This window comes from Leptonotus elevatus, chromosome 7 (assembly GCF_054856555.1).
Source record: "Leptonotus elevatus isolate MCC_2025b chromosome 7, RoL_Lele_1.0, whole genome shotgun sequence".
Taxonomy (NCBI): domain Eukaryota; kingdom Metazoa; phylum Chordata; class Actinopteri; order Syngnathiformes; family Syngnathidae; genus Leptonotus; species Leptonotus elevatus.
Window position 1 is genome coordinate 13738234 of NC_141245.1, and position 25876 is coordinate 13764109.

Here is a 25876-nt window from a genome sequence, read left to right on the forward strand (position 1 = left end):
ATTGTCAATTTGCATTCCTTGCCATTTCACCAAGACAAGCTAACAACGCAATAGATGCTGAAAACTGGGCTGTTATCATCTTTTGTTAATTAACTATAGAGGTTCTGACATTTAAAAAAAATGATTTAGCCATTTACAAAAAATCTGTGTTGTCTAACGAGTCCTTCTGTGCATGAGCCAGCCCCGCTCTGACCTGTCTATGACCAGCATGACAGTGTGAGGATGCCAGGCTCAATCTGAGGGTAATGGGGGGGTGGGGGGGGTGTCTCTCTTGCTCGAATGGATCATCGCGCTCCAGCTCCCCGGATGAGGCGAGAAATAATTTGTAGGGACAGGCAGAGTCTCAAAGAAGACAAAGATTCAATTGGATGGCCGGCGTCCCAAACAGATGAAATTTAACTCGTTGGGAAACATCACGACTCCTTTCTAAAGAGTCGAAAGCCCACAAGAAATCATCTCACGGGTCCAATTCATTAGCTAATTGCATTGCTGAAAATTCAACACACAGTCACCTCTGTCTTAACTACCTGTGATCATTTGTAGCCAGCAGGATCCAAAGACGCACATTCTGTTGAAGGCAGAGCAAAAGAGGTCGGGCAGCTGTTAAACAAGCTAATTAACATAAACTCTAATAGGCCAGAAGGATGTGCGGGGAGACGAGGATTAACACTTTAAACCATTAAAGCCCTCTGTCATTAGTGTTCACTGCCTCTTGCTTTACCGTGCTGGTGATTATGCTCCTTCGGGTTACAGCTAAGTATAGCCGAGTGATGGATGGATGGATCGACAACAAGAACAATGCATCATCATCACAGTCATCTACAATCCACATAAAGGAAATATGTGCACTGGCACATAACACGCACTGTTTTTACCGCCAGCAAGGTCAAAAGCAAAAAGTACAGTATTTTCTTTTGATTGCTGTTTGTTTGATTGGATTACTCAAAAACAACAAAACAGATTTACATTAAGCTTTATGGAGCTTTACCACATTTGGCATGTAGATTAGATCTGTTTGCTGTGTTTCCTCAAATCGTGTCCGTCCCTCTATTAGATATATCTAGAAAGTAGACCATCCGACAATGTATCTCCCAATTTGTCGGTTGGTGCATCTTCTGATGAAGACAAGTAAATGCTTCCCTCAAATAATCAATTTTCCCCCCAGGAAAAAAACTAGCAGATAAACACTTGTGTTTGCATATAAATGTCAAACAATCACAGGTAATGAAACTTTTATACTGTCTTGGTAATTTGATACGATTCCTGCATCTCAGGAATGATTATTGTTTTGTTCTCGTCTCTGAATAGACCTTATACAGAGAAACCATGGGTGGGCAGCAGCAATAGACGGAAGGAAACAGTACGTGAAAATTTCATTGACCATGGCCAGGAACATGAGTTGAATTGGAATTAAGGTCGGAAGAAGAAAAAAAAATGTCAGCAGTTTCTTTCTGAAAACAACCAGAATCAATGGGAAATTAATCACTACTGCTGCATCTAAACAAAACAATGGAGAAAAAAAATCTCTTAAATAAAGTGCAGATCAGTCTGTACAGTACCTTAATAAAGTTTGTTTTCTAATGCATGTCATCATGTTAGTGTTGGCCATAGAGAGAACTCACTTGGGTGTAAACGCGAACACACACACACACACACACACACACACACACACCCACACACACACACACACACCCACACCCACACACACATTGACAATTCAATTCCACACCCTCTCCCCTGATGATTCTAAGCCTCACTTAATGTGATCGAGGGTCTCTAGGTATTTTAATTGTGCTCATTTGGTGTGACTCATTGGGAGATTATGAATTACCCTTTAACAGCCACATGTCTGCTAATGTTTCCTTTTTTGAATCTGCTGTCAAAGTGTATTTTTTGAAGGACACATACAAGGCTATCTGTCTGTCTGTCTGTCTATAAATCTCTTCGATTATTTACATTTTCCAATGGTAACGTACAATATTCCAAGCAAATCACAATGTCCCATCACTGGTGAACTATTATTGGACCAGCCCCGGCCACGGACACAACTGTCGTGTTTCCTGTTGTACCCTGTTTTGTATTGTCTTTATTAAAGACAGAATGTGTTAACGCGCCATTTAGTGGTAAACTAATGAATTATTCATTCATTTTAGAAGCTATTGATTTCAATAATATGCCCAAAAAAGTTATATTACATCAACTTACTTAAAATAAAAAAATAAAAATATATAATCGTAGGTTGTAGGTTACATAGGTCGCACAGCGCCTAAGAAGAGGCTGACAAGTTTCACCATCATCTTTCTGCTCGACGGAGAAGAATTTTGCAAATATAATAATTGGTGGTAGGTTTGCAAAATGTGGTCTCTGAGGCACCGTAGTGCACATACTTCAGAACGCACGCATTTTAAACTTAGGTCGCTGGATTTTACTAGTTCACTACTAGACGGCATTCAATTCTAAACACTGTACCATTAAGGACGGTAAATTCAAGAAGTATGTCCAAAAATGTTGATCTTGCACACCAGAACTCAACCTCAATAGATTCCTGGGATATTATGGACCACCTCATTAGACATCATCACCACTAAACAACAATGTGCCATGTAAGGCACGTAATTGCTCACGTTTGCTCAAATCACTTTTGTATAACATCTTTGGCGCATCTGTCCACCCTTGCTGCGGTCGTAAATAACTCATCCCCTCGAAGGAAGGGACAGGCTAATGAAGTCAACTGTAAGCCACTGCACTGCGTAACTCACTGAAGCTGGCTTGCCGGCCGCGGCACAGGACTGCGACTCACCATGGTGCTCTGTGCTTCGCTTTGGCTTATACCGCAGCGGCGTAGATCCGTTCATGAATCAGTCAGATCATGCTGCTTTTAACTTGCGTGCTCGCCTTTGCCTCACGCTCACTCTTCACGCAGCAGAGCTTGCTTGCCAGCGCAGTCATTAGAAGACTGTTGATAGGACTTGGAGGTAAAATGCAATGGACATTAAGCAGGCAGATAACAGGAGCCTCCGCAGTGTAAGGTCCCGCCTTCTTAACGCATGCCACACTATCATCTTGATGTCTTTGTGCCATAACATTGTTCCCTAGTTTGGAAAGTGAGGTAAATCGGATTCAGAAAACAAGTGGATTAACTTAATCACCCCTCGGCTTTGACAATGACCTTCGCTTCAGAGGCATAATAAGGATTAGTTAGAAGTGCAAGGACATATGCCACGCAGAAGAAAAAGATTAGAGTTCTCCCGTGACAGCGTGATTGAAATGTGCTATTCACCATTCCTTCAATGCGAGGGGCTGTGATAAAAGGGCAGCAGGAGATGCATCATAATCACAAACGGCTATGATCTCCAAACGGGATATTTGTAAGCGAGACAATGAAACACTGTCAACGGTGTCATCTCTGATAAGATACCAAATGTTAGCATACATAAATTTAGCCAGACAAACCATAATAGCATCACATAAAGACGAAAGGGAGGAAGTTTACATTAGTGCAATTGATTCCAGGCTTTCTGACGTATATCCTCTGTTTCTGTCATTACCGCAAGCAAATGGCCTAATATTTCTTATAAGCCTTGCTGCTTTATTGATCAGCTGAACAGGAAGGAAGTTATTCTTGGGATGGTATGAAAGACAACACTAGCAAGCCGCTGCACGGCGCACGGTTCAATAGGGCATTATCATAGACAAGGTTATGTAAATTGATAACATGCGGTAACCTTCGGCATGACTTCTGGGAAAGGTGAGGTCAGGTGGGAATGTGAGGTCGCAGCAGGCAAATGGAGCAAACAAGATCTCCAATGGATGACGGCCAATGATCGCCAATGACTGGGCCGGCAGATCAGTCAGTCACACACTTGAGGAAGTGATCAAACCGTCGGAGAGAGATATGTTTTTTTGTTTTTGGTTTTTAACAAAATATAGCCTGGGAAAACAAGCGTGCAATGTGCTGAGGTGGATTCACTGTGGGACATAGTTGTCCATCACTGCTAGGATCAGGATTCATGCCAGTTACAGAAGGAAAATGATGCATCTGTGTGTGCACCTGATGTATCAGTAGATACAGTATGTATGCAGATTTTAAGCCCGGAAAGATTCAAAACTGTTTCACCTGCAGCTAGGGGTGCAGCAGGAGGCTGCAGATACTGAATGTTGCAATCTCTTAAATGCACACATTGCTTTGCGTATTCCACTTCCTGTCAGATCCAGACTTTCTCTCTTCTTACCCTTTATGCTTCGTTTTCTCTTCTTTTTGTATCGCTGCCTCTGTCCTTACCCCTGGAGACTAAAGTTTCACTTTCAGAGGAATGACATTAAAATATGGTGACTGCGGTTACATAACGGGAATGGTTACTTGAGCAACGTCTTCATCTGTTTATGTGAATATCAGCTCCAAGAGTCTCTGCTTATGTGCAAGGTACCTATGAGTGTGAACTCTGGTGAGCTTGGCTGAATTTGGTATTAGCTGATCAACTGGGATTCCAAACCATGGTCAGGGAGAGTCCTCATTAACTCAAAAGTTTAACATGAAATTAGAAAAATTAACACGCAAGCTAACGTTACCTTTTCTTGCTGCTGTGTTTTAGCTCTGGCCACTACGTAAGTGCACTCCACAGTCTCCAATTGATGATGTGACCCTTAGTATGGCCAGGAATAAATTGCTTATCTTGACTTTGGCAAATACTGTAGCCATGTTCCAATAAATACAGGAAACGCTTGTTCTCCTTCATCTTGTTTTTGATGTGTTTTCCAGTTTTCTGTGATGCTACTTTGATGTAGATAACCAACTGCAACAAACGAGGCGAGCCAATGGGAAACGGTCTTGTGGCATGCCTATTAATCAATTAGTTAATCAATCAGGTTTGGGCTAGATGCTTTAGCTACTACTCTGACAAAAAGAAATGATGTTTTGGGTTCACACTATAAACTGTATAAACTATGTAAGTTGAGCAGAAGCCTTTTTAGCAGCAAAGTGGAGACCAATACTTCCTTTCATTATAATTTCTTCTACGTGGAATGAGCAGGTGTAAGAGTTAGTTCATGTCCATATGTACATGCAGTTAATGCTGAATCATTCGGGATAACCTGTTGACATGTTTGAGCGGACAGAGTTACTCACGTATACATGGTCATTGTGCCCCCATTTGAAAGTGCAACACATGAGATGTCATTACTCAAATAGATGTATTTTTTATTTTAACTTTCTATGTTCAATAAGTCATATTTATGTCACTCATCATGCTAAATAAAGTAGTCAGTTTCCTCCTCGCTCCAAAAGTGTGGTTCTTTGTTACATCGTCATGTTTGTTTACATCTGCTTGAGTATTTCCAGTGGGTTGCACACCAGATGCACGGACTTATATACACATATATACAGTATGTGTTTATAGATATACACGGTGGCATTTTCACCGTAGAGAAAGATAACATGAAAACGTCATGGAGAAATCAAAATTCAGATGAGTATTCAAATGAGACTTATTTTGCATGTGGGATGCCGCCGCACACACAAGTGGTTTCCGTACTAAAAAGACCAAGATTCCTTGTGAATAGAAGTGAGTGAAGAAGAAGAAGAAGAATAGAGCATGCACAGAAGATAAAACAATGCCCTGTTCAATTGTGGTATTCTGAATGCATTTAGATGAACAAGAATTCCGGTTACAAAAGGCGTAAGCCAGGGCCAGGGATCTTATTTGTTCGTTTTTTTTAAACCTGAATAAGAGCATATTTGTGTTTTTGCACACGTTTACATGGCCTTTCAAAACTTTAATATTGGCAATATTCTGAGTTTAAAAGAGTTACTGACTGCATGTAAACTTACTCAGTGATGCATCTAACTGTTAAACATATCTCAAATGCTGCCTCTCAAACTGGCAATGAGGGAGAAAGCTGTTAGTTGCGACGGCAGCACAAACAAATCAACATTTGTAATTTTCTTTCTGTCTACTGCACTTCCTCCTCTCATTCATTTCCATTGCTCCTGTATGATTGAATGTTTATTACTCTGCATTTCCACTTGGCAATAGCACCTTTCACTTGGATGCAATCCTGTACAGCAATATCTGTACTATGTGTTGAAAACCTGTCTCTCTTAGACACACACCTCAGCAGAGGCTCAACGGCAATGAGTTAACTTTCTTGAAAGAGCAATGTAACCAGATTGATTGGACCACTACTGCACAATGCTGACTCGCCCTGTATCTTACCAGCAAGATAGGGATACCGAATTGGCGGCCACAAGACGCTCATAAAGGGGTCCCATCTGTACCTTTCTCTTATATGGGCTGCTTCTCCCTAAGTCTCTATGTCAGTGCAAGGTCATCCAGCAAGGGGAAGCGGGTATCGGAGAAGCAATGATGGGGCGTTGAGAAGGTGAAAGCTCACCTGAAGCAGCTTCACTAAATGAGTGTGAACAAACAAGGACCCTAGAGTAGAGGGCTGGATGTGATTAGTAATCTGTCCCCATGGAGATGGCGTGTAGAGATGATGGTGAGGATTGTTACTGGAGACTGAAGGCAGCAGGTGACGTGCATCAGAAAGACTTGAGGGTGTGGATACACTTTTTTTTTTGTCCAAAATGAGCCCAATGTTACCATGACAGAGCTGTTGTGAGGGTTCTGTGGGACACTGGGGAGGATGATGGATGATCCCTCATCATTGTACACACATACACGTGCATGAACGCACGCACACTTACACACACGAACCCTATAGCCGAATAATGCAGTTGGACTTCCTATGCCCAGTGTGTCTTGCATGCTTTTCTTGCTTTGAGCAGAGAGAGAAAAAAAAGTTTGAATATTGTCAATCTAGTGATCGTGGTTGTGTTGACTGGTATACGTTGTCTTGGTTGACAATTCAACAGCTGTAAACAAGACAATCCACTCACCAGAAATGCCAAATTCCACGCTTCCCATTCCCCAAGCCTGCTCCTTTTTAGTTTGGGCCTAGCATTGGAAGCTGGCTGTGTTGCATACCTCCCGGTGCCACAGACCACAATGAAATTGTCCCAAATTGTCTTTTTTATTAATTTACCACGCTGTGTGTGTGTTTTTTAAACTTTATTTGGTGTGTGTCTGCTTGTACTGCTCCTACGAGTTATTTAGTAGTTCATTCTCAATGCTGATTGGCTGTCGGCGAGCACCACTGCCAAAAGTTCACATGAGCAAACCACAGAGAATTTGGTGAAGGAGCACAATTGTTGCATCGCCCATTACACAATCACACGTAACCACGCAAATTACACTGACTATATTTGGAAGTGCGCCACCAGAATTGCCCAGCTTGTTTTCGGTCATTTATATAGTGGTAGTTTGAACTCTGAAGATTTTTTTGACACTGTAGTGCACCTGAATGCTTTGACGGTCGTACGATAATAAACCTGTACAGTTAATATAGGTGTGGGAAAAAACTGTATTCCACTGTATCCATAAAAATGTGTACATAATGACAGGGCTTGTTCTTCAATGTCTTCACATTAGTGTTTGTGGATGCATGTACCAGCACATATGTGCACAGACTCCACACACACATACAAGGATGTGCTCACATGAGGCCATATGGGGATAAACCAATAAAGGTATGCTCACACGTGCTTTCAGTGATTTATTGGTGTCTACGTGTGTTATAATTAATCAGGGGCATAAGCACTCCAGATGCAGATATTTGCATGTTTTTTTTTCTACACACACTCAAAGAACACACAGTCCTGGCTTCATTACGACTGCAGCCCAGGCTAATGCCACAAGATCAATGACAGACCCGCTCTCTCCTCTTATTTCTGTGACCCAAAAGCATGAAAGTGCTTCCATGCAGAGCACCCTGCAGCGCTTATTCCTTCCATGACAGAGCAGCAGACTCTGGAAAAAAAAGCCCCTCAGGTCATTCTACTGTTAACGCCCTGTCCATCGACGACTTCCCCACCAACCAACATACCATTGATCATTACACCAGTCGTTAGAGTTAGTAGGATTACAGGCAATTATATAAACAGTTGATGACGGGAAAAATATGTAACCAGTAATTCTTCTAGAATAGTTAATTTCCACACTTCTGTGAAGCAATATGGCTCATTTTAATTTTAATCAGTAAATTTTGCACCTTCAATAAGCTGAATGCCACGTTGGCAAAGCAATGTAATAAGTTAAACGCAAGCTCTTAAGCATCTGGGATCTGATTACGACATATTTACAGTAACTGTAAAAGATTACAGATGTCCTCTTTTTGGGTAGAATCAGATTACTGTAATTCCATTACATCTAATCAAATACTCCTCCTCGGGCCCTGTTGAGCACACTGAAAAGTTCACTCTTGACTTTCCTCATGCAGATGCAGGCCTATGTGGGCAGTGAAGGAGAAATATGGTCGATCTCTGGTGAGCAAAGCACGTATAGCTGAGTGGCCATCCATCATGACCCTGAGGCGGAGAGCTACAGTATACGCGCCCTGCCCGCTCAGACCTCTCATCTCATCCGAGGGCGAGGGGGTCGGGGAGGTGGAGGACAGTAAGAGGAAGGGTGAATTCCCTCGGGATAAGAGGGAGGGTGTCATGTAAAAGCCAAAGTGGGAAAGGGGAGAATGTCTGACCAGTGAGATTGATGAACTACGCTTTTGCACTTGTATTTGTTTTTCCTGGAGCACAATACACAGCTGTACTTTTGCTATGATTACTTGTAGTCAAGCCAAGACTGGGAGTCACAATATTAGGATGAATGACCATGCAGGTGGGTCCTCTGAAACATAATTCATACCTCTATTACCTCTTAATATGTCCCCAAACAATGACCAGATGAGGTGCAAACAAATGAAGCAAGTCAATAAGTGGGATGATTTCAGAGTCTTTCATACCAAACGTCTAGTCAGATATTTCTAGACTTTATTTGTACCCGGGATCAGAAAAGGCCCTTCTCAAACTCTTTCCACAGATTAGTCATTCATAAGTAATCATCCAAAATGTCTTGGTAAAATCAACAATGTTCAGTGGACCCTACGTCCAAAAAAACATGATGTGTCCCTATGTTCAACAAAAAAATATTACGCCTCCTGTTTTTTTTCTTGAAATTGGCTGTTCTCATCACCAACCTTTCTCTGACATGACTTCCATTTAATGTCACTTCAGCATTAAACTTTTCTGAATGCTTTCATGAGGCCATAAGTGATTAAAAAACACACATACAAAATGTCCAGGGCAACGATACAGCAAAAATGGTGGGGGCTGCACTAACATTAAACTTTGACATCAAGTAAGGGGCCGCAACAGATTATCCTGAGGGCCACAAATGGCCCCTGAGCCGTGATTTTGAGATAACTGTTACACAGTATCTTACATAACCTTGACTGTGAGAATGAAAGGCTTAACTTGTTTTGATTTTTCTCTGACTTTTTTGTATATATTTACTTTAATAATGTGATGCCACAAATATGGAAATATGAAGATCCAGAAATTGAACTTGCTCTAACAAAGGAAAGTGGTAGGCATGACTCTGTCTTGGCTATTCAGCATAATATGAGAGTCAAGTCAACCATTTGTTGAAAATAAAAATAACACAGCTAGTTAGCTTTTTTTTTTAATATATATATATTACTGGACCATTGCTCTTACCGCCAGCACAATGCATCAAGCCCACGACACCAGACGCTTGCCATCTGCCCCACTGGCATGGCTTCTCTGCGGTTAAGGCAGAGACTCTGCCTCTCCAAATTTGCCATGTGGTATCTGTCTAGGCTTCTTGCCTGGATTCTTATTTTAACCTTTGCATGCTCATCACCACATTTGTTGTGCCTCATCAAGGGGTGATTACTTTTCTTTATCTGTCTGATTATTTCTTACAGTGTTGATTTGTGTTTGGACTTGACAGTATATGATGATAGCATCATCGCATCTCATTCAGTGTAATTTGACAGAAAAAAAAGCATGTGAAATGACATCTCTGGTTATTTCAGCCAGTGGCGGACAAACAGGCTCAACTGTCCGTGCAGCTCTTTTTGCTGCATGTGCACTTTTTCCAGCGTCCTTGCCACTGTGCATCTTTTGTGTCCTGTAACTGAAAACTGTCAGCTCTGTCATTCTGCCTCTTCAGAAACATCCACACAAAGAGCAAATGTAATCCCCTCATATTGATCTGGTCATGTGGCAAAGTCGAACACTGGGATGTGGGGGAAAGAAATTACAAAAGTGATGAACCAGGTGTGCAGTGTGATGTCATTAATTGTGGCAGCCACATACTGTAGCTCAAGTTTCAGGAGACGGGCATTGATTTCGGGCAAATCTGTCCAGACATCTCCTCTTTCCGGTTCAGTACACCTTTCCTTAGCTAATGAGCATTGCCTGTCGAGTGAGACGTTCTTTTTCATGCCACGTGTCAGAAAACACTGCTGATACATTACCAGGGAGGAGAGATGAAGGCGGGAGGATGTGAAGGGGAGAAAAGTATGATGACTAAGCCTGAGCTTTAAGAAAGACAACGATGTCCCCTAATCCTTTCTGAGCAGCCATAAGCCTTCCGTTATCACTCGTTAGAATTGTGCATCCCTTAAACACATTAATGCAGGCCTTAATACTACCCTCCTTTGTACAGCATGGTTGGCTGCTTATTGGCTAAAAAAGAAATAACATGCACGCTGATTTTTTCATTTTATTGTCTAACTATTGCAGTGAGTCTACTCAATCCCTGCTGGTATAATATAGGCTGACAGAAACAAAGATGATTACTAAAAAGATATGTTAAAAAAATGTTTTCTCTCTTGTACGACTGGGATTACATCGCTCTCAAGCTGCAGCGTACGCCGCCTTGATGGCTGGCCTTCAGCAGCCCTACATCCTCTCAGTCTGTCAACCAGCAAAAGCTCTTTTAGCACTATGAATAACTTATAACATAAAATAAACACTGTAAATACCCAGGTCAACAAGACACATAGGCAAAGAAATGAAAGTGGCTCAATCCTGGAAATGTAACCAAGTACTGCAAGTGTGTTTTTACTTTGCAGTTTTGAGCTTTTGTTAAATGGGCAATGTCATTTACAGGGGCCTACTGTGCTTGCATGAGTTATTGCAAATAATGCACACATAATGCAAGTATACAATACTGTGCAAAGACAACGCTAGCATTCATGTTTTTAGGACAATCCATTGTTCTATGGGGTTCCATATAATTATTTTTATTTCAAGGTGGGTTCTGTCCATCCACCCATTTTCTACACCGCTGATATACCATCGATTTTCTACACCGGGCCGGAGGAGCTGGAGCTTATCTTCGATGACTTTGGGTGAAAGGCAGACTACACCCTGATTTGGACAGCAGTCAATCAAAGGACACAGAGGCAGACAACCATTCACACTCACATTCACACCGTCACTGAGCAGGAAATGAATCCACGCAGCCTGCACGGATGTCAGATGCACCACTACACCATTAGGGACTGAGAAGCAGGATACTCTAATTGATAGATAGATAGATAGATAGATAGATAGATAGATAGATAGATAGATAGATAGATAGATAGATAGATAGATAGATAGATAGATAGATAGATAGATAGATAGATAGATAGATAGATAGATAGATAGATAGATAGATAGATAGATAGATAGATAGATAGATAGATAGATAGATATTAGGGATGGGCGAGTACTTACTGGGCCAATACCCAGTCTTATTTCAAAGTATTGGTGTGATGGCAGCCGATACCATGTGGCCATTTTATAATCAGAATAGAAAATCTCCATTTCATGCAATTTTAAGGAAACATGCCATACAGGGATATTTAAGTATTTCTTTAAAAGTATCGGTGACTTGAGTACTCGTACTGGTATTAGTCTGAAAAAGAAAGTGGCATCAAACAACCCTAATGTACAGTACAGTACTATATACAGTGTGTGTGTATATATATATATATATATATATATATATATATATATATATATATATATATATATATATATATATATATATATATATATATATATATATATATATATATATATATATATATATATATATATATATATATATATATATATATATTAGAGATTTAGAGATGTGCCTTTATATTTAAATAAATGATTATGGAATATATTCTACTATCTCTATAATCTATCTATCCATTGTTTCTTATAGGATTGAATTGCTCAAACATCATGATGCACAACACTGTTGATGCCCACCAATTGCCACTATTGTTTCTCTCCACTCCTGTCGGTAGTGACCAAGTATACACGGTATACATTTGTTCAATTGTTACACTGACTAGATGGAAGTATAGCCACTGGGCCACCACAACAGCATAAAAGGGCAGGGGTGTCTTGTTCTGCATTCTGACTGCAGAATGGTGAAGATGCTTGCTGTTTGCTGAGACAGCAGATGACTTTCCTTGCTCTTTCAGCCATTCACTGAACCAAAGCAGGGTAGACTTAATTGCCTCATTAGCAAAAGGGGCCAGTGAGGAGTCGGCATCTTCCACACGGTTCAATGTTAAATGTGCAACTGAGAGGATGAGGTCAAAAGCGTAAGTAGCATGTGTTGTTCTTAGATGTAGAAGAATGTTGTTTTACTTTATGACGGGTAACCGGTTATTTATTATATATTTTTCATTTGTTTTTAATTCCACAATGCAACACATCATGCGCTTGCTCTGAGGTTAACTCCCCAAATGGTCTATTTTTAAGCTTGAATCCATCTAGAAAGCAGTGTCATCATGCCAACAAATTATTTTAAGAGCTTGATTGTGCAGACTGCTACAGTATTTCCTCCTACACAGCATATTTGGGCTGTGGACAGTAAATCAAACCAAACGTTAACACTCTGGATTCCCCTCTTAAAAACGACATACAAAATAAAAATGATGTCCACGGCTGGGAGGAAATGTGAAGTCATTTTTGTTTAAATATTTTTGAGCGAGACATGAAATATAGGAATAGAGCCCGGTTTCCAAAAACAGTCCAGCATAATACTTCTATTTCAGTGACTAGCAAAAAAGTCATTAAATCTAAAAGGTCATACTGTGAGTGGCATGTAGTATGTAGTCTCCAGCTCTTGCCTGTCTGATACGGTGAAAAACATCTGACAAGCTCCAGTATTGCCCAGATATAGTTTGGTAGGCTTCTGTTGGTGATTTGTCACCTGGCTTGGTCATGGAATGTTACATGTATCGAACTTGATATAAAAACTTACAGTATTATGAAATTTTAGAAATTATTTAAAATGAACTATTTAAAATGTTTAATTCATGAACAGAAAAAAAAGTGTAAAGATTTAATTTTGTCTCACTGCCAGCCGAGTTAAAACGGATCTTTGACATCTATAGCTGTCAATGTCAATGAATGTAACTGAAAAAAAAATGTTTTTATGTAAATGGTCTCTTAGCGAAGAGTCTGATTAAAGATTAAATTATCCTAAAATATTTTCATGTAATAGCTATGCACTGGTGCCTTCCTCTATGTTATGATTGGTGTCCTGTCTGACTTGTTAGGTTTTGTTTGCACCTGTACTCGTCATCCTGTTCCCTTGTGTCATCCAATCATCTCCCCCAGCCACTGTCTTGTCCAGGTGTCTCTCAGTTGGCTTGTATTTAGTTCCCTGGTTTTGTTCAGTCTGGGTTGGATCATTGTCGCTGTCACCACTGGTGTTTTGGTTGTTACTTTGATTTTTGGTCTTTTCAGATCTTTGTTTATTTAGAGTTACCCAGTACCCCTGTTAGTGTTTTTGTAAAATACATTATGTTTAGTAGAACATGCATCCATGCCGTGTTTCTACTGCCTCTCTGCATTTGGGTCCTCCACTCCGTTTCGTGTCAGAGTCAACTTCAACTGTGACACACTACTTGAGAAAATGAGACTTCCCTCAGTAAAAGCGTCATGTAATATATCATATGTAACATCCCTAGGGTGTGTACTTAAAGCCTGCGGACTATACAGTCATTACCGCTAGGCTGCATTTAAAAAATGCACAGCTACACATCTGCATGGGCAGTATAGCATTAAGACTCCATTTCATCAACCAGTCATGTCTAACGAGTTGGAAAATCCAAAGATGTTTGCGCCATCTGTTCTGTAGCACTTTTCTGGAAAGAAGGGAAAAAGATACAGTGTATGACCAGACTCTGCACTCCCAAATAAATTACTTGTATCTCCTACACAAACATACTGCTCATTCTTAACCCCATAGCTGACAGAAGAGCATTGCACTCCTGACTGTGTAACACCGAGGGGAATACCGCAATCATTGGTATTACATACCTAATAATTGAGTCTTGTAATTAATCACTGACAGCCAGTTAACAAGGTTTATGCTGTGGTATGATAGGCCAAATTGCTGGCATTGTGGTTAGCTAATTAAACCGTCCATCCATCAAATACTCTACCTTGCACTCTGAGAGAGCAAGGCTTTACCACCAATTGGACTGCTTCACAGTTCCCTAATGTCAAATGTGTGAGGTGCGCTTATGGTGACTTTTTCAAATCAGTGATTAATAAAAAATAACCCCATATACGGTACAGCCACCACTTCAAATAGCAGCGTGGGAGAACTGGACTAAAGAGTAATCTATATTAAGCCACTATTGTAACTGTTGTGACAGTGCAAAACATGCATTTGTCATTTGACAAAGAGTGGTGGGAGGAATACAAAGAAACAGTGTATCATATTTGGAAATAAATATTGACGGATTGTTTTAGTGTGTGCAGGGATGGAGTGGCCATCGGGAATTTTGAAAGTTCCTCAAATGGCCAGGCCATTTTAGGTCAGTTAAGCCCCGATAAATATGAATTAATTATTGAATGGGGAGTGCCCAATAGTAATCACTGGTCGGCTGCCCTGTGGACAAGATTTGTTGCGGGCGGAAATATAAATTGGACACTACAGAGTTATTTTACAAAGCCACTGTACATATTCCTAAGTTATGACAGCATAAACTATTTTTCCACAAAGCAAAATTCTTCAAACAGAAAACACAATCCAGCCTCATATTTAATACAAATACTTGTAACCAAACTCAACCGATGACCAAGTCTTGCCATGTTGTTTTAAGCCTTGTGCATATAACTGGTTGTTTAAGCCTTACGCAGGTAACTGGTTTATCTTCCGGCTCCGCCACACTAATCAATGACTACTGAACGCCTTCCACCGCCTATCAGACACCATCAATCTTACAGTCCTTCCTTTGCTGCGGTCGAAGATAAATGTCTGAAGGGCAGAAAGGTTTCTCCTGATTAAAGCCATAAATGCTTTAGGCAAGAGTGGCAAGCAAAGGAGGAAATGGAGTGAGACAATGGAGCAAACAGGGTTCAAAACACCTAATGGAGTGTCCTGCTTGCTGGGCTAATAGACTGCTTCAAATTGAAAGGAACAGCAGGCGCCTAAACAGAGCGCCGTGGAACATTTCCTCCAGTTCATTCAGCCACAAACCAATTGGGAAAGCAAAAGGAGAGGAAAAAGACACGCCTGGGTTGCTATTGTTTGGTGCAGTACTGGTTGCTTTGATTGTTCTGCAATCAATCCTGGCCATTGACTAACATCCGAATAGACAGAAAAGCCAATGCTTCATGTAGCTTCGTGTGCCAAAATGGAGTGAATGCGGTAACATTTTAAAATGTATTCTGTCTCCATTATCATGCTTCAAGAATAATGGTTGAAGACCCCCTGTGGTCTCTGCCTGGCTGTAGGCGATGATCTCTTGCTGATTTGTATCCCAGCAGCTCGCTTTAATATCCACATGGATATCTGGACATGATAATCAATAATCACAGCATGGAACCAGCCTCCCTACTGGCCGGAGTCTGACAGGTGCGCCTCATAACCAATTAAAAGTGCTTAGCTGCTAGTAAAAAAACATAAACTATTGGCAGATTGGTTACTGGTGTGCACCCTGTCACCCATTGGAAAAGGGCAAGAGTACCGACAGGGATTTGGGACCCATGAAATAAAATATTACTTTGGGTCCCACCATTTCATGCAGCAAATTGAAAATAGCCTACAATTTTCTTGGACCCCTGTCAGTCACGGGCCTTAGAATCTTAATCACTTTTTCTCCCCCTTAGAGCGCCACTGGGAACTTGTACCCAGCAAACATGGAGTTCAGGCTCTTATGGTGATGTAAACATAGAATTGATTGTGCCCTGAAGCAATTGGGGCATAAATAGAGTAGACTACCTGGCTGCTACCAGTAAGGGTGCTGTTAATTCAGTCACAACTAGTTTGCAATCGAAAGAAGAACGGGACGTTAAGCTACATTCAGTCATTCACAATGATTTTCTGCATGAAATGATCTACACTGGTGGGCTTTTACCAATAATGCTGACATTTCAACAAGCTGTTTTATGTTTTGGAGATACAAGCACATATTTTTGCACAAGCTACTATACAGTAGATGTGGTATTTGGATTTTCCCCTCATTAGCTTGTTGTCTCCATGATGTCCCCACAATACAGCATCTCATAGACTCCAAGCTCACTGTGAGCAATAAAGATTTATCCTTTTAAGCTGTTTATTCTCCAGCACAGTTGGATTGCACAATTAACTGCACTGAGAATAGATTCAAAGAGATTTACAGCGAACATACATTAGATGAAAATGCTGCGTTTGCATTAGCAGTTATTACTGAGAAAGTTCTTAGAGTTTTGTGATTACGATGTGTTTATATTTATAAAGAAATTGCTATAAAAGACACATTATGCAAGGTGTTTACAACTGGTATCAACTTAGCTGCTTCAGGCAAAGAGCACTTTAGTTGTGTTGGTCAAAGATTGAATGTTGTTTACTGCAATGTCAATAACTGGGAGCAAATCCACAGTGGGGTGAATCAGCACAAGACAATTCCATGCTCCGCTTCACAGACTGCAACAGCGTTTATTCATGATTTGATCTTAGTATTGCTTACATAAAACAATCAATAGACCTTAATTAAAATAGGAATAAAACAAAAACAACAACACATTTTCTCTGTAAATCCAAGTACATGTTGACTGTGAAACGTAACCTCATGGTTGTATAGGAATTAGATGGAACACAGTCAACCCTTGCTTAGATTGTGTCTGCCAGAAAAGCAATAAAAGAAAGGTTGAATTGATTTTATTTGTAATTGATGTTTGCTTAATGCATGAGTAGCGCTACCAAGTGTACTGTTGACTGATACGTGCTACATCTACCACATCTGTCTTCTGATTTGTATCCACCACGTCAGGCTGGTTGCCTATCACTGGTTCATCAGTCTTGATCTATAAATCCCACAGGATCTTGGCCTGGTTGTTCGCAACCACCTTCAGTGGTACACTATCCCTGCTTACTTGTTACTATGTAAGTCTTCTGCAAGCATTTACACCCTGCTGTGATATGCTGCACTGTCTCTGGGGCTTCTTTGCACAACTTGCACCTGGGGTCCTGTCTAATGTGGTAGACCACAGCCACTGGCATGTTTTCTTGATGTCAGCCACTTTTTTAATCTGTTGGTGGCACATGCCATGCAGGGGCTTATCATGCCATAACAGTCCATCTGGCTCCTTCTCCTTACTGGGCTTCTGTAACCTGAGGCATTCAGCAGGTTGTGCCTTTGGGGCCATCATCGTGAAGTAATCTTGAAGGTCTGTTGTTTCATCCTTCATAGTGTCCATAATCCTCACTAGTGCACGGCATCCCTCTTTCCACTGCGTACAGGCTCAGGATGCTGGACTTGGGGTGTCTTGATATCAGTGTTTTGTATCTATTTCTGTGGCCAGGGTATTATGCCAACGGGGTATCTGATCTGGGTCTTATTTTGCCGTTCTCGGTGGCGTTCAAATCCTGGTCAGGGCAAAGGGTAACTTCCAGGTGCGTCCATGCATGTGAGTCCTCAGGTAGGATCCTTCATGCTGTATGCTAATATCTCGGATGAGTGATACAAATAATGATTGAGTCATCCCGGCTTGAACGTTGTACAGCAATTACTAGTACTAGTACTACACCAACAACAACGCCTACAACTACTACTACTACTACTACTGCTACCAGTAGTGCTAATGACAGTAGTAAGAGAAGTAACAGTCGAAGCGATACATTCATTCTTCAACAAGCAGTGCCACAGTGCGTTAGCATGTATTTCAAGGATAAGTTGAAAGGAAAATCTCAAGTGCCACTTTTCAATATTTATGGCCTCGAGCAGATGACCTCACATTTTTTCAAGAAAATAGAAAGCCGTATTTGCATTTGCTCCATTGAATTTCATGGCTATTCTCTACTGCAAATAAATCAAAATGCCTCCCTTTGGAGGGAGTGTCCGGGTCTATAAAGCTTATATGGAACTGGGGCCCTATATTTCTATAGGGCTGTTTAACGGGTCATGTGCACTCATTTTAAGTTATTCGGCTCTGAACCTGCATAGGCAGTTTCTTATTCCAAGTGGTTGATGATGAAAATATTTAGTAAGATTTTCTGAGGCCAAATAATGAACTCATGTATGCTGTGTTTGTCTACTGGATTCTATCAAAAACAGTCTATACCGGACTGATCTGCTACATTTACTTTTATGTTGTCAGTGATGGTAATTCTTGGTCTGGGTTGGATTTTGGTGTCAAATGAGGCATCAACAGTATGTTCATGGCCCCAGTATGGAAGCAGAAAGGCAGTATTTACATTTTTGAAGTAAATAACAAGCTGAAGTTAGCTTCTATTTGGATTTCAACAAATAACCTCGTACACCATCTCCAAATTCCCACCACAATCAAATTTGAGACTTCACTGTACATTATGAAACCTTCTGGGTGTCTGTTTATTTTTTGTATTTCGTTTACTTCCAATGGGAAAAATTACTGTCAAATTATATATCGTCTCTGGACAGATCATGGTCAATATAAGAGCTACCACTGTAACACTATCTTGATTAGTGCTGTTAATGAGTTTGGGTTGGTAGTCTATTGCTTTGCTGGCCAAAAAGAAACCTTTTTTTTTAATTGTTTATATCATTTAATATCATCTGTTGTAACAACCACAAAATCTGCCTGGCTTCATTATCACTCCTTTATTTACAAACTTTTTACTGGAGGACAGACAGGATCAGGCTGTTAGAGAAGGAGAAACCAGTAGTCTCTCAATATGTGTATATATTTCTTATAAAGAACCTATCCTGGATTGTTTGTGTACAGCATAACAGCATTCTAGTGAGGTGATGTCATGTGTGGCCTGCACACATGCGGCTCATTGAATGTGAATGCAAGTCTCCCCAGAACATCTGTCAAAGATTAGCAGTGAAGTGAAATAGGCAGTTCCTGTTCTTACGTTTTGGAATAATCTGGCAGTCATTTTCCGAGTGAAGGATGAAAAAGCCTGGCAAGTTTATCAGTCAGAAACATAGCAGCAACCCAACTCTGTTAATGCATGTTCCTTGTGTTTTACAAGCGCCGTGTGACAAAAGGCCAACACAGATGAGGAGCTGGGAGAACTTGATTAGGGGGATGTTGAACACCCCAGCAAGATGGTGAGAAAATGTCAAAAACAAGATTGTATACAGCCGACAAATTCACTATATACTAACTCCACCGTCGTGACCTTTATTATTACCTCCCATGTCTCTAATCGTGGCAAGACCTTCAGCTCGCACAAGTAAAAACACTAACTGAACATTTCAATTTACAAGCATTCTAATCATGGGAGCCGGCTTGCAGCGACAGAATAAAGAGGACAGACCTTCGGACTAAAAGCACCACAATCAATGAAACATGAAGAAGCCCTCAGGTACAGAAAATTCATCTGTAAGGCTCTTCAGTCACCCTTGATGAAGAGCGGTTCCTAGTCCACATTTCCGTGCCCTTGCAGAGACCTTCAGATGTGACACTTTTACACTGAGTACGACAATCCTCACATAATAATATCTGCTTTACACGGTGCCCTGCATGTTATATGATCTAGAAAAGTGGTTCTTAGCCTTGTTAGAGGAGTGAACCCAACCAGTTTCCTATGCACATTGACCGAACCCTTCATTATTAGAAAATAAAGTATGACTTTTTTTTTCTTCAAAATTCAAGACATAGGTATAGGGTTTACTGGTAAACAAAAATGAGCATGTAGCGGTTTCATTGAATCTGACTCTCTTTACCTTGAATTCAGAAATAATTGCGTTCATGTATTACCCATCTCCATGCAGCTTAAGGAAGTGTTCCTGTAGTTTTGCTAGATAGCTCTTTGTGCTGGACTAGAATTGCTCAACTTGACATTTCAATTCATGCAGTTAGGATGCTGACTCACATCACTCAACTCAACTCTATATTTAAAGAGAACTTTAAAACAACCCAAGGGCAGCAGATGCAATGAAAACAACAGATGCCCTAGAATTAAACCGTGTGGAACACCATACGTTCCGTTTCAATGTGAATTCAAATTCAGTCAAAAGTCGACTACAAATTACTTGCAGCACAGGCGAAACCCCTGAGACCACTGGGGTTCAACGAACTCGGGTTAAGAACCACTGATGTACGAAGAAAGACTGGAAAGAATGTATTTTAACAAATTGGTGCAATGTAAGCACAGCTGTTGCCCTGTTTCTCCATCTATATCTGCATTGCACTACACGCTCCTGGATGAAAACACAGGATATTGATTCTTGGGATGATTTGCATTGTCTGTTCATTGTGTATGTGAGTGTGTGTGTGAGATTTGCCTCTGCATCATCAAGTGCAAATTAATTGTGCCTGCCAATTAAAGTGAGAGTGGAAGCCATTTGAGGGTTTACGCTACTGCAACGTGATATGAAGGTTAATACCATTTCCATTTAGCTCGCCACCTGACTGACAAATGCCTTAAATATCTTACAGTGTGCGTCTTACAAAGCATATCTGGCAAATTCTACACCTAGTGGCGATTTTTCAAAGCATATTCAGCAAAATAAGAAGTTCCGCAGTGTCCAACGCTAAATGATCAAAACAGAACCCCTAATGCTTGGTAACTAGACGTCAAAAAGCTGTGGTTTTGTGGAAATGTCAGACGTCGGCGGCCGTGTGTGTGTATGTGTGGGAGTGTGATTCAGGCGCAAACACATCAAGATGTCACTTCATAACCTCTGGCTCAGGAGGCTCCTGTCATCTTCACATTTCTGATATCCTCGGCCTAGCCCTGCAGACACGCTAAATATAGAATGGGGACAAAATTTGCTGTTTGTAGCCACTGCTGTGCTCATCTGCATCTAACACAAGCTGTGTGCCTTGACACCGCCATCTTCCCAAAGAGTCATGCATGCAGACAAGATCTTCCCAGGCCACTAATTCTAATAGGGATGTTCGTTACCATTTGTTTTCAGACCGATACCGAGACAAGTATTCAACTCTTCAACACTTCAATCCCTTAGAAAACAATGTCAATCAAATGAATAAATTACATAATTACATGTTTTATTCAAATGTAAAGGGAATGATGCATAACATTTTAGGGGTGCACAGATTACAATCTTCTGGCCGATCTTCAATCTTTTAAAAAGTCTGATCTGCCGATCCCAATTTTTTTCATAACAAGCAGCATACACATTCAGAGTTCCAATCTTATTTTATTGGAAAACATTGAACAAAATCTGTGAAATAATATAAACGGGTTGTTTTAACTGCACATTAAGTAGTTCTCTCAAATAAAAATGAAAAATCTATTAGTCATCTAAGCAAAAGAGGACAGTGGCTGATTATTATTATTTTTTAGACCTCTGAGGAGGGAGATGAGATCGCTGGAAAAGATTGGTTTATATTTAAGGGATCGGCTGATTCTCGATCCCCCAAAATTAAGGAAATTGGGGCCGATAAATCGGCCGACCGATCAATCAATGTGCTGCTATAAAATTTCCAAAACAATGACAGATATTTATTAAGAAAGACCCATATATACCAAAAGAGCATTTTCCTTAAAATTGCATAAAATTAATTGAAATTGTTTATTGTTCTTGATCATAGCCACAAGAGGGTTGCCTATACTGGTATCGGTTGATGTCACCAGTACCGATACCATGAAATAAGATGAGGCCTGGTATAACCCGATACCGATATCTGGTATTGGTACGCCGATGAATTCTACCATCAGACTGCACCCGCCTGATTGCAGGCACTGGCTCTCCTTAAAAGATCGACACACGCATCTCATTCTTCCCAATTACATTTCTGTCAAGTGTGTTATAGAGTGTTATTACGTCTTGGAAAGTCATTCCCTCATTCCCAATCAGTCGCTGGAGGACAGATGGCAACTCCATTGTCGGTCCGCTTTACCTGCGCGAGTCAAGCCCTGCAGCGGGTGGAGTTACTTGATTTGACCTTGTTTCGCATTTTGTATGTGCCAAAATACAAAAGGGAGTTATGAAGCCTGCTGAGGCAATTAATTGCAATGATTATCTATAATGGCACCAGTGGAAATTACATCGGCAACAGATATTAAATGAAGGAAATTTTGCTACTTGCAAGGATGTAACCAAATAGAAAAGGAAAGAGCCCTGATTAATGAAAATTGATTCTGTTAAACTTCATCTCCTTGCATGGTCTCTTAGTTGAGCTTTAAATGCATTCATGCTGACACTATTACAGGCGGGGGGAAAAAATCTTTAAGTCACAGCAAAGCATATATAGTTCGATATATCACTTTAGTCAGGAAAAAATATGTTTTTGCTGACATGCTTGAATGTGAGACACATAAAGTAAGATGGAACTTTACTGTACTTTTGGGCTTTTAAAATTCCCAAGGAGTAGAATTGTCTCACTGAAAAAAAGAAGAAAAAATAGGAGAAAAAAAGTTGTCTAATATGACTATATGGGGGTGTGTTAAGAAAATCCGTCCAATCCGAACCACTTATTCCTCACAAGGGTCGTGGGTGTTTAGAAAATAATACATTTTAAAAAGTATACGTGGTATGATCCCAAACACTCATCAGTTTAGTTTATGTTCATAATATTACAACTTTATTGTGGTAAAAAAAAAATCTTAATTTTGGTAAATTATTCTCATAAAATTAAGTAAACGTCATTCTTAAGATTTCATTCTTGTAATATTTTTGACTTTTTGTAAAATTACTACTTTAATAAATGATGTGTTGCCATATTAATGTTATTATTAAATATGATGACTTTCTTTTCATTAAATTCCAAACACATTTTTTAAACTGTAACTTTCTTTCTTGTAAAATTCTGTCAGCATTTTCATACATTTGTACATTTACTCTCATATAATGACAACTTTATTTAATATTACTATCACATTATTATGACTTTAAACTAATTATAGTATCATTTTAAAACTTAATTCTCTCATATAATTCAATGTTACAGTTGTAGTAATGTGGGGATTTGAACGCCGAACGTCTCAACTGTAAGTCAGACCTGATAAACACTACTTCATTGCACTACCATCAGTGAAGCCCGAATTTTTTTCAAAAAGGGAGATGAAGCCGCAATATATTTCTATATAAAATGAGAGTGTGCCATCAGTGTTATCAAGTTCTCATCAGTAGGTCACTATGATCATCGTTAAGTTGAGTTACAATCCCCTAATAGCCAAACATAACAGGCCTGATGAGGTAAACCAAAAAATGTGCTTGTATGCAAAGTGTACAAGCAGAGTCAGCTCCTCCCGTTCGTTAAAGTGCAGTCCCGGCGACCATCTCCACTGGACACGTTTGGGAGCATGCAAAAGCCTCAGCACGTCACCATATGTACAGTTGTATTGCCTTCAATTGCAGCTTCTCTTTATCTCTTCATCTCTCATAAGTAATTGCAACCAAACCCACATTGCGTCCATTGTGAGTAACTGAGCATAATGCATGTACAGTATATACATAGCTAATTTACAGCAACAATAAAAAATAAACAAAGCATTCACTGTACACCTAAACTAAAGGTATGAAATTTTAAACACAAAGCCTGCGGTCTATTGATTCCTCTCCAAACTGCAAGTGTCCCACACTCCAGCAAGACTTTTGGAGTCCGACCAGACAAAATAAGCCTGCAGAACTTCGGTGGTCTAACAGAAAACACACAGGGGATTCCAAACTTTTGCACGAACAAAGAAACCCTGTCTTGTTCATACACTCGTGTTGCATAGTTTTAGGTTTAAATCACGCCAATTCCCAAATTGGGACTTTCTTCTCATTTGACTGCAGGTGATGAAACAGAAATGGGAGGAGGTATGAGACATCTTACTGGAAGTCTGTTTTTACACTGTCTCACTGGGCTACATTAACTCCCAGCCAGAAGAGTCATAGTGGAATTAAAGAGTCCTTAATTGAGTTCAGAGCCTGTATTACTACAATGAGTAGTAGTGTTCATGTACAATGGAAGAGCAGTGTTGGTAAAAAAAAAATTAAATGCAGCCATATTGCAGTGAGAAAGAACAAAGAGACTGGAATTATTTTGTCATCATTATAATTAAGAATATACCTAACTAGGAAAACTGTCATAAAACTGACCATACCTCAATATTTTTTTATTTTTCCTGTCTGGGAAAACGGGGTTCAAACTACATAAAATGGCACAAATGGGCAAACCAAATGATCATTTTTAGCCAGTAAAAAGACACTGTCATTATATCAAAAACGAATTTATAAGGGAGGGGTCAAGCTAACTTTTTAGGGGGCTCCACTAATTGTGTGTTTCCATCACTCAAATACTGTATATGTGTACTCTTACTACGGAAATAGAAGGCACACGGCAGAAGAAAAATAATTATTTATATTTTCAGTGACATCATTTGTCTGGTGCCAGATGTGTTGTCAAGGACTCGCTCATTATACAAAGAGAAATAAATGAATAAAATCACGACATGCACGAGGAGAATATTCCGTTTCGCCTTTGTCTCATTAAATAGTAAATAAAAGAACAAGGTGAAGCGACTTACCCAGAAACAAATAGCGAAATGTTGCAGACATCGCGGCTGGAAATCCCACATACAAGAAAAGGAGGTGGAAACAATGCGCTGAGGACGCCGTCACATTCACACACGAATGGCGAATTAGACGAGAGCGAATGTCGGCAAAAGAGCACAAAAATGTTGACACGGGGACATCATGTGTCTCCACGAGCCTTCGATGTCATCATTCTCATGCACGCGCGCACACACTTGGCCCCCGATCAAAGTTGTTCCCTCTCCCGCAATCAGAAAGCTGCGTGGTGGTTGTGGCGTGGGACGTGTCGTGTGCGGGGTCTGCTCGGTCTCCTCCTCACACGAGGCTCTCCTCCTTTGGCTCCTCCGCTGCACAAAAATACCAGCGAGGAGGAGGAGGAGGGCGAATAGGTGCATGATGATGCTGAAGGATGCATGGAGACCTCTAGAGTCTGAACTTCTCTACGACGCATCCTGCACAACTGGATATCATGTTGGCTGTTTTAAGGGTTGTTGAATTATTATAGTGGCTTGTAATGTAAACTTAAGTGATGGGACCGGGTTTATTTAGAAAGGTATAATTAAACACTATGTCGATTATTTCACCTGATTGTGGTAGTAGCAGGGGTGAAAGGGGTTAGAATTTCTTGCCAAAACGGACTGATTTATTGTATTTGTTTGGGTTGGGTTTGGGGTTCAGTTGAATTGCTCTTCAAACCATCGGCATGCAAAAATAAAATCATTTTTGGTACAGTTACACGGTACACACAATAAAACACAACAGGTATTTCACGTGCATTAGTTACTGTAATATGATTGTAACAAGGCATGCATGAGAAACAGATTTTCATTCAAAAAAATTGTTTTTTCAATGTGGAAAATAACAGTTAACAGAAAACACCACTAACCCCAATCTCCATCTCCTAATAATATTTTCCCTCACATCTAAATGCAAAACCTCAATTTGAATGACTTGACAACGTAAATGAAGAACATAAGAGGCACATTAGAATGGAAGATTATGTAAACATGGACTTTTTAATAATAATAATTATAATAAAGATTTAAAT

The 25876-nt window shown here is 40.2% G+C and overlaps 1 protein-coding gene across 1 annotated transcript in view; it reads right to left on the bottom strand.

Annotated features, from left to right (window-relative positions):
* clmpb (CXADR like membrane protein b) overlaps window positions 1-25152 on the bottom strand; it is an 81280-nt gene extending 56128 nt beyond the window's left edge. Inside the window, exon 1 of the mRNA XM_086081292.1 lies at window positions 24822-25152. Within this exon, the coding sequence (XP_085937418.1) occupies window positions 24822-24852 (31 nt within the window). The 5' untranslated portion in view covers window positions 24853-25152. The remainder of the gene's footprint in view (window positions 1-24821) is intronic.
* Between the last annotated feature and the right edge of the window lie 724 nt (window positions 25153-25876).